At 37.7% G+C, this 18028-nt stretch overlaps 1 protein-coding gene across 1 annotated transcript in view; it reads right to left on the bottom strand.

Annotated features, from left to right (window-relative positions):
• The window catches only part of LOC123878565, a 30270-nt gene that overhangs the window by 7803 nt on the left and 4439 nt on the right, over positions 1-18028 (bottom strand). Inside the window, exons 5-7 of the mRNA XM_045925837.1 lie at positions 15827-15895; positions 14344-14487; positions 13001-13116 (exon numbers count right to left, since the gene is read on the bottom strand). Of these exons, the coding sequence (XP_045781793.1) occupies positions 13001-13116; positions 14344-14487; positions 15827-15895 (329 nt within the window). The remainder of the gene's footprint in view (positions 1-13000; positions 13117-14343; positions 14488-15826; positions 15896-18028) is intronic.

Here is an 18028-nt window from a genome sequence, read left to right as displayed (position 1 = left end):
TGCGCGAGCTGCTAAAGCAGCTCGCGTGACGTGGTAACGTTAACTTTATTATATAAAACCAAATTGATTTATTAAGATATTCACCCCGAAAAAACCCATAAAATGACAGGCATTTCTATTTTTTTGTAGAAAATGTAAGTCCGCCATCTTGGATTTCAAAATAAATGTCATTATCAAAATCAGCACCCTGGAAAACCCTGAAAACGACATCCATATTATTTTTTGTAGATTAGGATAATAATTTAGTAGGGTGCGTGGGTGCGCGGACCACTAAAGTGGTCCGCGAGCATGCAGAGTTTGTTCCACCGAGTAGACCTTCGGACCCTGATCATCTTTTGCCAAGAAACCACTCTTGCATCTTTTATAGCCTCCGAGATAGACACCGACGAAATTTTTACGGCGGCCATCTTGTTTTTCAAAATTTTCCACTTTTTCTATTAATCATTTACTACATTCTTCAAAGATTGTGAGTTTGAGCGAAATCGGTTGGAAAACAAAAGAGTTACAAAAATCATATAGGCCGCCATCTTGTTTTATTGAAATGTCATAATTTTTCCCGACTCCCATCCCGCACCCAAACATATCTTCCAAACATCATCGTATCGTTTCTTGTCTCTTTCTAGGAGAATGAGGCATTCAATATTCGCCATACAAAATGTATGGAAAATTAAATTCCGCCATTTTGAATTTTTTTTCTATTTATCGAGTAAACCTTTGAATCCTAATCCTCTTTTGCCAAGAAACCGCACCTCCATCTTTTATACCCTCCGAGCTGGACGCCGGCGAAATTTGTATGGCGGCCATCTTTTTTTCGCCATTTTGAAATTTTTTTCAGCTTTTTGGCAATTGGATGACGTCATGAATGACATTTGCTCGAGCACCCCCCACCTATCTTCAATACCTTAAGCGGGCCCTTCACCCGTCTCCGATATCCTCAATCATCAGCTCTCTCCATAATTTTGGCTTACTAAGTTTTTGTTTTCTATACGACACCATCAGTGAAAAAAAAATTTTTCATACAAAATTTTACAAGAGTTTCTTAGTTAAAAATCTCGAAAATCTCCCCAAAAGTGGCAACACCGGTTGCATATCTCCATACTGCCAGCCGAGATACACAATCGATTCATACATATTGACTTTCCAAAATGTTGCCAACTGCCTCAAAAACGTGATCGAAATTTCGAAAAATTAAAAAAAATACAAAATGGCCGCCAGCTCGTTTCACAGAAAGATTTTACACGGTTTCATATTTTTCCTATTAACTACAGGATATACCGGTCCTGATGACGTTTCAATCTTTCCTCTCGCTCGCACCCACGCGAAAGGGGATACCGTGAAAAAGACCGTGTCAAAAATCACTTTTACTTTGATAAATTCCAGTGTTGCCAGTCTCCGGTGACAAAAATACCCAAATGTCATTTGTACGAGCAAAACACGTAATCACTCATACTCGAATTTTGCTAAAAGTGCGTATTTCGATTTTTTACAATTTCCCGAAAATCTCGAAATTTCCCGAAAAATGGGGTAATTTTTTTCCTCCAATCTATACCTCGAGCGTGTACGTACAACGGCTTGATAGAAACCGAATCGCTCCGATGTTGCTAACATTGAGATATTTAACTTTTAAAATTGCGTTTTTTCGTACCTCGAACAAAACGGCCGCCATGACAGTCGCCATCTTGAATTTTTAAAAACCACTCTCGTTCTGTCAAAATACAGGATAATCGTGGGCGAAACCAGAAAAAATAATTATCCTCGATTACCCCGTTTCGGATCTGTGGCACCGCGGTTCGGGGTCGAAAAATCAAAATTTTGAAGACGCTACGGCTCGGCCGCCATCTTGTTTTTCCAATTTTTTCTACTTTTTTTATTAATCATTTACTACTTTCTTCAAAGTTTGCAAAACTCAACAAAATCGGTTGGAAAACAACGGAGCTGCAAAAATCACATCGGCCGCCATCTTGTTTTTCTGAAATGTCATAATTTTTCCCCAGAGGGTTCGCGAATCCGACCACATCTCCCCTACATCACTATATCATTTTCCTTCTCTTTCTAGGAGAACAATTATGTCAATGAGTGAGTGAGTGAGTGAGTGGTAATTGAGCTATATATAGTATAATAATAATAATAATAATTATCAAACTCCCTGTATAGGGTGTAACCAGAACCCTAGCAAAAACTTAGCGTTACCAGCGTTACTATCTTAGCACAATCCAATACCAATAACCATTTGCCTTATCTTGTAGTTCTAATGATTTGGTATTTTTCAAACCCGCATTGCATAGCGTGGTAAAGCGTGCAAAACTCGGGTCAGTGCCCCACCTATGACGCGGCATTTACTTCAAATGACCTATTTACGGAACGGTTCGTTGACCACTAGCGTCAGTCAGATGTTTGATTTGAAATATATAGTGAACTTTTAAAAAATACAGGATTTTTAAATTTTTTTCGTAGTTTTTAATGGTAATTTATCAGTAATCATCAGTATTATCACCTGTCTTCGTTTTTGCTAACGTTCTGGTGACATCCGGTATTTGACCAGCGAAACGAGATCTCTAAGTCTACTTGAGTGGAATTGCACCTGTCCGTCCGTCAGTCCGTTTGACACAGCCTTATAACTACTGAATTACCGACTGAATGTACCCAAAGTTTTCTATCTATCTATCTAAAATCAATATATGTATGTCGGCGCGCGGCGCTGGCGGCTGATATCAGATAGCACCTTGCCCAATTTATGGGAATGCTTTTGCTTATGTTAGCGTGTTCAACTTGTCGCGAAGCAAAGTACAAAGAGATCATTGTTTTCATTATGAGCGACGGTGACGTGGTTACCATGCCATCGAACGTGGCCTGGGGTCGGTTTGTTTATCTAATGGGAAAGCTTACATTATAAGCTGAGAGCATGAAGCTCGCAGTCAAATTCTGACCTCTATACCGAATGAGCGCGACCCGCGGGGACTCGTTATTCGCTCTATTAATTAAACTTAATGAAATCTTGACAAAGACTTCTAAACGCAGATTATAGCGTGGCCATTTGATTAAGAACGTAGTGACTGGTGATCAGTGAACGATATCGTTAAATAAGACTCTTTAGTGATTTCATTACACCTAGTTATTGTATTTGTCTCGCGCGTTTCCTTTGCCCACAAAAGATAGACGAACTAAGCTAGAACCTAGCCTTCTTGATGACGATCGTGAGCCGCTCGCTCCGACATCAGAAGTGGGATCCGTCGCGAGTGCAATTAAGTGAAAATGCGCGAAATTTTGCAAGTCATAATTTTGAAGACTTGCGATGAAAGAAATTATGGACATAGAACGAACATTTGCGTGTATTCGTACGTGAAGTGGAACCAGGACCAGTGTACTCCTGCCAGAGATCTGCTAATCAGGTGTGATCTATCCATGTTATTTGATTGGTGTTGAATATTTTCTGTGAAACGAGATTATGGCTTATTAGAAAGATGTTTTTATTGTGTCAAGCCTATTCTTATTAGAATTTGGTTAATGGGTTTTGAAAAAGCGAAAATATTCAGTACCGAGTATTAATTGAATTGATTTTTTTATTGAAAGTAAGACAGAGATTTTATTTCAAAGAGTATAATGTTTGTATCTACGAGTAAAGAAATAATATTACGCAGTGAAGTTGTGAATAAGAGCTGTATTAATGTCCCGGCCACATTAGCGGCCAGCAGCGCGATGTTCAGTAGTGTTTCCCTTTGAACGTGGATGTAACCGCGAACAGTGTACGGCGGCGGTCGCAGTGCCGTTTGGCGTTGGACGATTTTGGTCCCAATTAAATAAGCATTGACGACCTTACTAGCTACTACCTTAATGTGACCGCACCGTAACAAAACGTCGCCGTCTTTAAGTGTTAAGTTACGAGGCAATGTTTACAAGTGGTTGCTTTAAGTTGATGCCGAAAAAAAAGGGTTCCGTTACCATTGCGTAAATCTTTATGTCGACTTACCTTGATGGTGTCGATTCTGATGAATCTGATGTATTTCTCTAAAATAAACTGACTTGGTTCAATGGTGTCGATTCTAGTGTCTTTCTGTAAACTAAGTTTTGAGTGTTTGGATCTTTTCCTTTTTTAATATTGCTGAGAAAGGGCTAAGAGTGAATTTTAAATTAAAGACTCTGAATTTTGGTACTGCTCTGCAAAAGATACTGTACTGGAACTGGTGCCTGTAGTGGCGGGGTCTTGACAGTTTTGAATTGAATTATGTTTGTCTATCCTGTTTTTATTATCTTCTAAAAAACGTGTTTTGTGTTCTATCCTATCCTAGTATAGTACCACAACATACTTTTCTTATTACACGGCACTGGTGGGAAGAAGTTGCGAATGCTCCGGAATTTGGTTGCCATCAGAATCAGTACCCTATACCTACTGATGTTATTTGAATAGCGTAGAGCTAATTACAAAAGGTGCCGATGTTTATCGTTAATACAAACAAAGAGTCTCTTTCTAACAAAAACATAGAGCTTAGCGGTGTGACTCTTAAACACTTGATATTATAGTCACCGACGCGATGTTATGAATGTATGTACCTAATGTAAACTTGCTCTCATATTCGGTTAGTAACTGATTGAAGTGTTTTCTTTTGTAAATTAAACAAGTTCACGAATCACTACGTACGTACCTGTTGCTAGGTACCTACTGTGCCGAACAATCTAAACAAATGAACGTTTGTACCAACAAATGTTTTTCTGTTGTTCTGTGTTTAGAATGCTTTGTTTAGAAAGTGTTTGGAAGTTTGCAATAATTCATTCTGAGCTATAAAAAAAGCTTGATGAATTCTCTATTGGTGTTAATTTAATTAAGTTGAAATCATAAAGAGAAATTAAAATGTTGATTTAGTTTAAATCAAGGAGAAATCAGAGTAATAAAGTTTTTAGATTTGTTCAATCAAGGGGCAATCGGAGAAATAAACATTATTGATTTGATAATGGTAGCATAGCCCTAAATTAACAAAGAATCATTGATGGCTCTTGTGTAAAGTTGAGCTAGAAGCATTGATGGCTAGAAAGGACTATGAGATTTTCGTGTGATCGAATAGCTTGCTTTTTGGTGGTTTCGTGGAAACCAGGCAGTGCGGCGATTGCATGCGTGAATGCGTCGTATCGGGGTGATCCTGCATGGGTCTACGTCCAATGCTATGGCGATTCCGTAGGTAGATGCGCGTATCAGTTGAGAAAGTAGAGCTATTGCGATATATTTTGTGTTTTAAGAAAAATGGAATCAATACGATCTGGTTTTGATCGTCGAGTGTCAATGCAATGATTCTTTGAGAAGGTTTTTGATGACAAAGTTGAAATTAGTGGCTAGGGTGGAGTTCGCCGACTTTTAAAATAGCTGATTATTAGAAAACCGGCTGATTAAGTGATTTTTACTGTTCACCAGCACCTAACCAAGGTTTGCAGCCCTAAAACGGCCGTTTTACCTAACCGAACTCGGAAGGGTCGTTTAAGGCCTCTAGGTATACCAGCCATAATTTCAAATCTAGAGATGGCGATACACATTGTATCGGCATCTCTCTTAGACGCCCCTGAACCGGTTGCGAATCGCCACAGTGCAGATTAATCAGTATCGCATCACTTCTGCATTTTAATCTACGTACTTTACTGCAGTATTTACATATAACATCAGAATCGACTGCATTCGACTTTGCTAAGTTCATGTTCACATGTGTTAAGATTGCATGTACGTAAAATTATTTTTACAAGTAAAATGTTGTTTTATTTACTTTTTTAATCCACACTGATGCCACTTGGCATTAAATAGTAAACAGTGAAAAGTGTTCCCTAGTTACTGATTAAAATGATTTGAATATTATTTACAATCAATAGTTTAAATACTTTTATTGCTTTGTACACTTACCTAACAAGAAATAGCTAATGCCTATTGTTTTTAGTTTAGATTCATCTCTTTACAATCATGATATCAGGTATCTTTTACAACCTGCGTGTTTTACGTATGTGTGTGTATAGGGGTTTACTTCAGATTAAAATGGACTTAAATGTCCTTGATTTAAGGTCACAAATTCAATATCACCGATTTTACTTTCTGGTTCGGTTATGCCTAAATTACTTAGCACCGAAATCCATACTTCCATACTAATCCATACTAATATTATAAATGCGAACGTGTGTCTGTCTGTCTGTCTGCTACCTTTTCACGGCCGAACAAACCGATTCTGATGAAATTTGGTACAGGATTAGCTTATATCCCGTGGACGGACATAGGCTACTTTTTATCCCGGAAAATCAAAGAGTTCCCACGGGATTCCTAAAAACCCATGCGCTAAATCGATTTGTGTGAAATTTGGTTCTGAGGTAGCTTGCATCCCTGCAATTGACATAGGCAACTTTTTATCTCAGAAAATCAAACAGTTCCCACGGGATCTTTAAAAACCTAAATACACGCGGATGAAGTCGCGGGCATCCTCTAGTTATCTATCAAAGTTTCTTTTTATTTCATTTCGATATTTATCGGGGTTGTAAAATGCTATTGTTAGGTGTTGCAAAAACAGCTGATAAGGATTATATTTATTTCAATACACCTGCAGCCATAACATGGCTTATATCTATTTATAATAGGCTATCAAGTATCCTTTTACAACTTATGCGCGTAGTATGAGATTTTAAGTCTAACAAAATTCGACCTTCAAAACATAATAACGTCAAGATTAAAATGGACCTAAAGTCCCTTGATTTAAGGTCAAATATTCAGTATCTATCAATCACTGATTTCAATTTTGCCGTTCAACCGGTTTCAATGTTTCCGTTCACCCCACTGGCTGTAGATGTATGGACGAAATTGAGCTTTAAAACAAGGCTGTTAAGGTCCAATACCATTCTATCAACGTTGTAAAAACTCGTACAATACATAACGAGACTCAGAGCATAATTACCTACCTGCTGAAACCCGCAGTGAAACATTTTATCAAATTTCGTAGAATTAGACCGTCAAAACACAGTAACATCAGATTAAAATGAACTTAAATGACCTTAATTTAAGGTCCCAAATTCAATAACACCAATTTTAATTTTTGGTTCTGTCTGGATGGCTATACATGAATGGATTAACTTGAGCTATGAAACAAGGCTGCTAAGGTCTATTTCACGTTAACGTTTTCAATATAAACCTATCTGCCAGTTTTGACCATTAATGTGGTGACCATTAAACTTGGCCTTGAAAAAGATACTTCATAAGAATGAAAGATTATATACAGTAGGGACAAGTCCAAGTTTGTTACTAGTTGATAATAATAATAATCATTCATATTTACTTACATCTTATAGGTAAATTTAATTCTATATCTTATTTTTATATCTCAACAACACTTTCCACAATCATCATGTACAAATGAAGTCCTAGAAGTTACTATCATACAAGTTACTGTTTATTACATTTCGCTAATGACCGGGGTCGTAAAATCCTATTGTTCTATATTATCAAAACATTCACAGTAAAAAAAATATTTTACAAGCGTTAGGGGTGCAAAAACACCTGAAAGGTATTATATGCACCTGCAGCCATAACAGAATAACATTATAAAATATTTCGTTTTGTATAAAAAGCTGTTTTGTTTATAATCCTCGTTTTCGTTTATTCAATATGGTTACCTTACAAAGCAAGTGCGCTCGAGAAGTCAACAAAGAGATTATAATATTTTATAGCTTTTTTTAGTTATTTTTAGATTCGGGCCATTGATTTACATTTACAAATTTTAAATTTGTAGTAATTATGTTCTCTAATTCAGAAGCTTTGAGCTACCCTTCAAGTCTTCAAGCCTACCCCGTAGGTAGGCTTGAAGACCTTACTTCGCTCGGTCAAAAATAGTACTGCGACTTACTAATACAATGCAGAGTCTGAGCCTGGTGGTGATTTTGAAGTTTGAAAAGGTGCAATAGATTCCCGTACTAAGACAGGATTTTGAGAAATTGGATCTGGAATTGACCAAATTATCGTACAACAAAACTTCTCACGGACTAATGAAAGATATGAACAAACGATTTCAGTAGTAAGATTTTATTAATTTTCTTACATTTCGATTCAAAACAATAAAATCAGTCGGATAAATAGATATATGACATTCCAAAACGAAGTAACTCTCATCTTAATAACAATTTGATGTATACTTTAAAAGTAACTGCATAAGGTAAGTTTTACAACAAATATTTTAACACCGATATTTCAGTGTTAGTCTAAGTGAGTGAGAACACAAAAGCCATTATGATCCTTTGTATTGACAAAGGCAAACACAATAGGATCTTTTATTTCTTGTAAATTGGACTAGCTTTATGACAAAAAGTAGGTATAAAATTTTGCTTTGCACATGTTCAACTTTTGGCTGAGATAATAAGGTCTAAGTTGAAGGATATTGAATAAGATACATACTTATTTTTGTATCTATAAAACATTTACGACACCACAATTTTTGGTCAAACTTATTATTGACTTATAATACTTAGTGACGTATATACATATCAAACCGGCCAAGTGCGAGTCAGATTCACGCACCAAGGGTTCCGTACTAGGGTATTTTTTCCGACATTTTGCACCATAAATCAAAAACTATTAGGCTTCAAAATAAATAAAAAAATCTGTTTTAGAATGTACAGGTAAAGCCCTTTTATATAATTCCCCACTTGGTATAGTTATATTACTTTGAAAACTGAAACACATTTTTTTTTGTGATGTAACCATTTTATGGCTTTTGCCAAATTTCATGATTTTAGGTCAACAGGAAGTACCCTATAGGTTTTCTTGACATTCGGACATACAGACAGATATATAGACAGATAGACAACAAAGTGATCCTATAAGGGTTCTCTTTTTTCCTACGGAACCCTAATGAAAGATATCATTGCATAGCAAGTGAAGAAAATAATAATTATAACACCTTGGATAACCTTGGAAACATGTCGGACTTGAAATTTTATGTCATTTTCATAATCATCATGATCATCATCATCATCATCATTATCAGCCTGTGGATGTCCACTATTGGACATAGGCCTTCCCTAAAGAGCGCCACTACACCTGGTCCTAAGCCTTCCTCATCCAGTCACTTCCAGCCAGCCGCTTTATATCATCAGTCTAACGTGCTGGAGGGCGTCCCACACTACGCTTGCTTATACGCGGTCTCCACAGATAGACAGATATACAGAGAGATAGACTGATAGACAGACCACAAAGTGATCCTATAAGGGTTCCTTTTTCCTTTTGAGGTACGGAACCCTATCAAATGAATCATTGCATAGGAAGTGAAGAAAGTAATAATTATAACATCTTAGATAACCTTGGAAACATCTCGGACTTGAAAGCGGATGTCATTTTCATAATTATCATGATCATCATCATCATCATCATCATCATCATTATCAGCTTGTGGATGCGCACTGTTAGACATAGGCCTTCCCTAAAGAGCGCCACCACACCTGGTCTATTTATTTTTAATTTCAAATTATAAGTCCTGGTCCATAACGACCAAATATTAGTTTCACTACACTGCAATCTACTATTTACTGAAATCTTTTAAAACTTAAATTATTTTTTAATATAATAAATGCACAATATCAACTTATCTTAAAATCTAGAAAAATCCTAAATAAAAATACTTTATAACATAGAACTTAATTTACTACTCTATGGCATTCTTACGACATTCCACCTGAAAAAATGCTTATGAAACCCGATACAGGTCTTACCGCGCTGAGGCGACGGGTATGACTGACAAGATAACGTAATTACGGCCCATAACACTCAACAATAGGGTCGAAAATTCTTTGTACTCGCTCTGTACGCGATTTGAACAGAATAAGCGAGGAAGCGTGAAATCAAATAATTTAGAATATAATTTGAAATATAGCACTTACTGTGAAATGATCGGACCGAATTTTTTCTTTGATTGTTTTACACCTATGGTGAAAGTTACGTCTTTAAGAGCTTTGTCATTAAAGAGAAAAACCCAAAAGTCTAAGGTTTTAGACCAAACTTCTGATTTTTTTTCTATCGAGGAAAGTTTGTCCAATCATGTTTTTATCGGACCAAATCCAAGGGGATATAATGAAAAATATTATATATTAATTTCAAATTTTTCGATCCATGCGTTCCTAACTTATTTCCATTTTAGTAAACTTTAGTATCGACGAAAACGGAGACCGCCGCGTTAACCGGGGTTTCCACATTTTTACATCTGTTGTGCCCTTGTGTACAGATCAATTTAGATTATTTTGATTTGTCTTTGCGTTGTTCATTTCAGTAGCGTGCAACAAGTGTTTAATGTTATGTTGGAAATAATTACTTATCTTACTTTCCACTATATTTTGATATTTTAAAACGAACTCCAGCCTGAGTGAGTTAAAAATCAAATAAATTAAAGAAAGTCCACCATCATGATCTCGAGCTTTAAAGTCAAGTTTTTTTTTTTTTTTTTTTTTTTTTTTTTTTTTTTTTTTTTTTTTTTTTTTTTTTTTTTTTTGAAACTTGAAGAGAGTTGGAATCTGTCACACTTGTAAACGTTCTTCCTTGTGAGTAATAACGGAAATTTTTAATATTGACTTGACTTTTAATTATGATAGAGATTTACTACTGTTAACAATTTAAATTCGTATGAGTGATAATGCGATTCAGGTTTCGTCAACTTTTTGCCAAAATATGCAAAAACACGTCATTAGCCAACCGAGAATTTTTAAGATAATGTTGAAGAAGAACGATTGCTTTCTAAAACAAGATTAAAAGCAAAACAAAACCGTGATTTAATACTAACGATGCTATTAAATAAAATAAAATGAAACGAAATGAACAGTGACATTTCAAACTTGAATCAATATCAACGTTTGTTACACATGATATTTTGCACTGAAAAGTTGAATGGAATTCTAAAATACAATGATTGCCAATAGTGTTTCAGGTAGTAAGGTAATATCTAAACCAAGTTTATGCACGAATCAATTGTGCACTTTGACTCAAAAAGCAAAATATGATTTCTACTAGTTCCTGGATATGAGAAAATACATCCTAAAGTTTGTAGAAAACTGTATGATTTGTATGTTCGAAAAATTAAAATTCGGAAAACACAGCTTGAACTTGATCCGATACCAAAAATTTTGGGATTTAATTCATATTGACGTTACTAGAAAGCAAATAGTGCAAATTAAACAAAAATAATACGTTGTTGTTTTTACTGACACGTTTACTGTATTGCTACATTATTGCAAATTAAGATTGATAAAACGGAAGTAAACCTTAATTTTTTTTTGCTGTTCGTAATTTTGTCACCATGTATGAAGAAAACGGATATATTAGATTCAAAGTTTTGATTTAAAGTGATTGAGTTACTGGATTTTAAAAATAGTCCATCATAAACGATGCCAGAATGTTACATACCCACAGAATTTGAGATGATTTTAGATAATGATGATGAAAATGAGGAACAGTCAGGTGTAGCCATTGTCGGCGCGTGTGAAGTAAATGACGATAATGTCTAGCTGATATCGCGTATGAAGTAAATGACAAATTTCTAATGTGATAACGTGATTGATTTTGGCTCACAACCTGTCCTGTTGTCCGATCGTAGGCCATATTCCTAACCCAGTTTAGCTGGTCGGAGGCTGCGCGGCGGCAACGGGTTAAGGGTGTGTGTGCGTGGTGGTGTGCCCCGTGGCGGGTTTGGCTTATTGCCGTGGAGTGCGGACGTATTCCGTTGGTGGTGTGACTTATTACAGTCGCTGTGTTGCTGTGGCTTATGGATGAGTTCATATAGTCATGGTGGTGCGGATTGAAAATGAATCACGTTTACTTTTGCACGTTTCCTTGTACACGTTTACTGTTGCACGTTTACTTACTTTTACACTTTTGTTTAATCGTTACGTCTACGTTTCATTGTACGGTTTGATCGTTACGTGTACGTTTATTTGTACATACGTATGTTTGTGTTTAAGCCTTAAGCGAATTTAAATTTCGTTATTTTGGAGTATAGACAACTACTTAGATTGTTCTTCATTGTGGTTCAGACATTGTTCTTCATTGAGTTTTGAACGAATAGATTGTTCATTGAGTTTTAGACGAATAGATTGTTCATTGAATTTTGGCACAATAATATGGTGAACTATTTTTGATCTGTGGATACTTGACATTCTGTGCTTGTGGTAGTTGAGTAGGATAGCCGAACGGTTCAGAACTGGTTCAGAACATGAAGGGTTGTCAATTTGTTATGACAACTGAAGTCCTGCAGCACACGAGGGCGTGTGAGAGTCAGGATCGCCGTGTCGGCGCGCGGCGCTGGCGGCTGATATCAGATAGCACCTTGCCCAATTTATGGGAATGCTTTTGCTTATGTTAGCGTGTTCAACTTGTCGCGAAGCAAAGTACAAAGAGATCATTGTTTTCATTATGAGCGACGGTGACGTGGTTACCATGCCATCGAACGTGGCCTGGGGTCGGTTTGTTTATCTAATGGGAAAGCTTACATTATAAGCTGAGAGCATGAAGCTCGCAGTCAAATTCTGACCTCTATACCGAATGAGCGCGACCCGCGGGGACTCGTTATTCGCTCTATTAATTAAACTTAATGAAATCTTGACAAAGACTTCTAAACGCAGATTATAGCGTGGCCATTTGATTAAGAACGTAGTGACTGGTGATCAGTGAACGATATCGTTAAATAAGACTCTTTAGTGATTTCATTACACCTAGTTATTGTATTTGTCTCGCGCGTTTCCTTTGCCCACAAAAGATAGACGAACTAAGCTAGAACCTAGCCTTCTTGATGACGATCGTGAGCCGCTCGCTCCGACATGTATATATAAAATATCAATAGATATAAAATATCGGAAATGCAGCCAGTATTCTTGGCACCATTCCACGCGGGCATGATTTGTATAGTGATTAGATAAGGCTAGCGTTAAGTTTTATTGTAATATTTTAGACTACACAATATATTATGTGATTTAGTAAAAAAAAAAACTAAAATCATTAGTAAATAGGTCTTACTTCCGGTACTGCATCTTGAGGATGGCTTCGGACATGTGTATGCGGAAGATAACCCCTGGCCTCAGGTGCGCCTGGTACAAGTCCTTGGGCATCTCCACGAACGATGACTCGTAGCCCTGGAAACTTTCACCTTTGACCGGCTTTCCTCACAACTTCCTCCACATGGGTTTAGGTTTTAAAAATCCCGTGGGGACTCTTTGATTGTCCTGGGCAAAGAGTAACCCATGTCACGCTCCAGCGCTTCGCTAACTCAGTGTGATTTTGTTTAAAAAACCGGCCAAGTGCGAGTCAGACTCGCGCACTGAGGGTTCCGTACTCGGGTATTTTTGGCAACATTTTGCACGATAAATCAAAAACTATTGTACATAAAAATAAATAAAAATCTGTTTTAGGATGTACAGGTAAAGCCCTTTCATATGATACCCCATTTGGTACAGTTATCTTATTTTGAAAATTGAAACACATTTTAATTTTTTTTTAATGATGTAACCACAAATTCGCGGTTTTCAGATTTATTCCTGTACTTGTGCTATGAGACCTACCTACCTGCCAAATTTCATGATTCTAGGTCAACGGAAAGTACCCTATAGGTTTCTTGACAGACAGACAGACAAAAAAGTGATCCTATAAAGGTTCCGTTTTTCCTTTTGAGGTACGGAAACCCAAAAATCCCGTGGGGACTCTTTGATTGTCCTGGGCAAAGAGTAGCCCATTTCCAGATTTTGTTTAAAAATTCAGATACAAGTTAGCCCTTGACTGCAATCTCACCTGGCGATAAGTGATGATGCTGTCTAGATCGCAGATGGAAGCGGGCTAACCTGGTAGGGGTATAGTTGTTTTTATTAAATCCATATACCACTTTCGTTTCTACACGGGATCGTACCGGACCGCCTAATTACTGGGCGGCACAGCTTTGCCGGTAAGGTGGTAACTAGCCACTGCCGAAGCTTCCCACCAGACCAGGCCAGTATGAAATTCCAAACCTCTGCCGGGAATCGAACCCGGGATCTCCCACTATTAAGACCACAAGCGCTTACCACTGCACGAAGGAGGTCGTCGAGGTTTCCTCACGATGTTATACTTTTACTAGCCGATGCCCGCGACTTCGCCCGCGTGGATTTAGGTTGTTCGAAATCCCGTGGGAACTCTTTGATTTTTCGGGATAAAAAGTAGCCTATGTGCTAATCCAGGATATTATCTATCTGCATTCCGAATTTCAGCCAAATCCGTCCAGTAGTTTTTGCGTGAAGGAGTAACAAACATACACACACACACATACAAACTTTCGCCATTATAATATTAGTGTGATTTTCTGTTATTTTAACATAACTATGGCTAGGTACCTTGCTCGGCGGATCATAGGAGTCATAGTTAGGCCTGTCGCGACCGTTGCCGGGCCTCTTGCGCTTGTGGCCCTTGACCTGCTGCGTGTCCGCCAGGTTCGCTCGTCTTGCTATCGGCACACTCGTTGCTGACAAGTTCTTTAACTGCCATTTATCATTTAATTCATTAGTAATCCTGTATGGTTTTTGACGTGACAACGTCTTATAATTCGATAGAGCCGGCTGCACGCGCGAAAAAACATGACTCATGCGGCGTTACCTCGCTCTGAGGCGTTCCATGTAAGGCTTGAAGTGCAAGCGAGAGCGCGGAACGAGCGACAAAGAAGCACAATCGGCCTTTGTTGTCAAGTTCGTATCGTCAGTAAACCGACTTTACAGACAACCAATTTTTTTAAAGAATTTTAGCCATACTAATCCTTTACTAATCATGACTTTTCCTCTTTCCCCTCCAATTAAGCGTAAGCTTGTGCTAGGAGTGGGTACGACAATAGTGCAACGGGTGGGGTTTGAACTGCCTGACCTATCGGAATTTAGTCCGCCCTGTTACTATTCTTAACCATTTAAAGCAAAGCAACCGATATTTTATTATTTGAAACTAGCTGGTTGCCCGCGACTTATCCGCGTGGATTAAGGGTTTTGAAAATCCCGTGGGAACTCTATGATTTTATGGATTTTACGGCATAAAACCGGCCAAGTGCGAGTCAGACTCGCGCATTGAGGGTTCCGTACTCGGGTATTTTTCCGACATTTTACACAATAAATCAAAAACTATTATGCATAAAAATAAATAAAAATCTGTTTTAGAATGTACATGTAAAGCCCTTTCATATGATACCCCACTTGATATACTTATCTTACTTTGAAATTTAAACACATTTTTAAAAAAGTGGCTGTGACATACGGACGGACAGACAGACAGACATGACGAATCTATAAGGGTTCCGTTTTTTGCCATTTGGCTACGGAACCCTAAAAAGTAGCCTATGTCACTCTCCAGGTCCCTTGCAAAAAATTACGTCATTTCGTTGCTCCATTGCGACGTGATAGAAGGACCAACCATCGAACAAACACCTTCGCATTTATTAAGTGGGTGGTGAACTGGGAATGCACATTTAACATTGAAAACTCGAGGTGCATGACTGGGATCGAATCCCGGACTTTGCGCGCGCTATAAAACAACAACGGCAAAAAAAAATAATGGAGACCCCCACTTTTTTCATGTAACATCCGATAGGTCAATTTTTTTCGTATAAAATAATATTATACCCTATGTCACCCGGGCCTCTACGACGAATCGATTGACACCTCATTCATCAAAATCGGCTCAGTAGTTTAGGCGCGGTGAAACACACAGAATCTGGATACAAACATACATACCCACCCACATTCATACATACATACATATATACATACATAGACTGCTAAAATCATAACCCTTCCTTTTTGCTTTGCCGCAGTCGGGTAAAAATTACTCAATACTTACCTCTTGGTTTACCGAAGAGACTGTAGTGGACCGCAATTTGCCGCGTTTTCTACCTTTGCCTCGTCGACGCTTATAGGAAAAAAAAAAAAAACAAATTTTAAACTGGACTTCTGGGACTCCATACATTGGGACTAATTCTGTTGTAGATACACAATCTTCAAACTAAACTAACAGCCATTTTCTTATTCCATTTAATTTTTTAGAGTTCCGTACCTCAAAAGGAAAAACGGAACCCTTAAAGGGTCACTTTGTTGTCTGTCCGTCTGTCGTGTCTGTCAAGAAAACCTATAGGGTACTTCCCGTTGACCTAGAATCATAAAATTCGGCAGATAGGTAGGTCTAATAGCACAAGTAAGGGAAAAGATCTGAAAATTGCGAATTTGTGGTTATATCATCCAAGATGGCCGTCACATATTTTTTGTTAGGCTCTCCAAAAATATGTGACGGCCATCTTGGATGATACTAATTAAACATTTTCTTAAGCCCAGAAATTTAAAAATCAATATGCAACTGAGGATAAAATTAAACAAAATTAAGATTGTAGACACCAAAATGATTTATTTTCAAGTGATCATCACTCCGCGACATCCTTGGGTTCAGTGATGGAGTCGACGAAGACGACCGAGTTGCACTCAGCAGCGTCGCACTACTGAGTACTCGGCACATATTACACGTTTAATTAAACGTTCAATTAAAAAAAAAGTCGATCTTATTGTATTTGAAAGTACTTTAAACGTCATTTTAATACTCAGGCATCCCAAAAAATATGTGATGGCCATCTTGAACGATAATAAATAATAACATTTTCATAATGCCCAAAGATTTAGAAATCAATATATATAGATCTATACATATGATAAAATTGTAGAAAAGTGGTGTCTGTACAATGGAAATATATAAAAAAAAAGTAGCAGGGGTTTATTATATCGATGCCGAACCCGAAATTGTAATTTTTTTTTGTCTGTTTGTCTGTGTGTTTGTGCACGCTAATATCAGAAACGGCTTATTCGATTTAGATACGGTTTTCACTAATATATTGTAGTAAGCTTCACTTAACATTTAGTGTTTATTTCATGTCAATCGGTTCATAAATAAAAAAGTTATGTCAATTTAAAGAATCACGGCGAACATTTTTAACGTACCTACAGAGTATATGCTGCCCGAAAAGTCACTATTCCACGCGAACGAAGTCGCGGGCACAGCTAGTAGTAACTATGGATAAAATTAAACAAAATCAAGATTTTAGACACCAAAATCATTTATTTTCAAGTCATCACTCCGCGACATCCTTGGGTTCAGTGATGGAGTCGACAAAGACGACCGAGTTGCACTCCGCGGCGTCGCACTGCAGCATGGGGGGCACCTCCACCGGCGTGACGGAGTACTCGTCACCTATCACGTAAGGGTTGCCGTCGATCCACAGCGCGTCGAATAGGCAGTAGATGTGTACCTTAAATACAAGACGTGTAAATTAAAAATTTATAACACCCCTGACAAGTGAAGGTTACAGTAACTAGATAAGAGCTGATAACTTTCAAACGGCTCTGAACACTCTCGATCAAGCCACCTTTCAAACAAAAAAAACTAAATGAAAATCGGTTCATTAGTTTAGGATCTACGATGCCACAGACAAATACACAGATACTCAGATACACACGTCAAACTTATAACACCCCTCTTTTTAGGTCGAGGGTTAAAAATAAATTCAAAATGTACTATATGGAGCAACATGCACCGCCCGCCCTCCCTCTGATAAACATGCAGGAAAAGCCAGCCACCAAGCAAGCCATACGCACCACCACCACGCAGCACCACACAAATCCCAAAACCACTCGACGCACGTTTCGCCCCCCACACCGGAGCATCCTCAAAATGCCTTACAATTTTGTTGTAAAAAATGTTAGCCATTTTAATCATGACTAACATTTCCCTTTCCCCTCCAACTAAGCGTAAAGCTTGTGCTAGGAGTGGGTACGACAATAGTGCAACGGGTGGGGTTTGAACCGCCGACCTTTCGGATTTCAGTCCGCTCCTATAACCGTTGAGCTATTGAGGCTATGTAATTGCAAGTCTTTGCAAAATAATTAATTCAGTTAAAAAATCTCCTCGAAGAATTTTACTAACTTTACTAATAACATTGCGTCTAGCAATAATGCCATGAATCCGAGACATGGTCGCTAACTACATATAATAGACCTCATA

This window comes from Maniola jurtina, chromosome 26, assembly GCF_905333055.1.
Source record: "Maniola jurtina chromosome 26, ilManJurt1.1, whole genome shotgun sequence".
Lineage (NCBI taxonomy): Eukaryota > Metazoa > Arthropoda > Insecta > Lepidoptera > Nymphalidae > Maniola > Maniola jurtina.
This window is presented reverse-complemented; position numbering and strand designations above follow the sequence as displayed.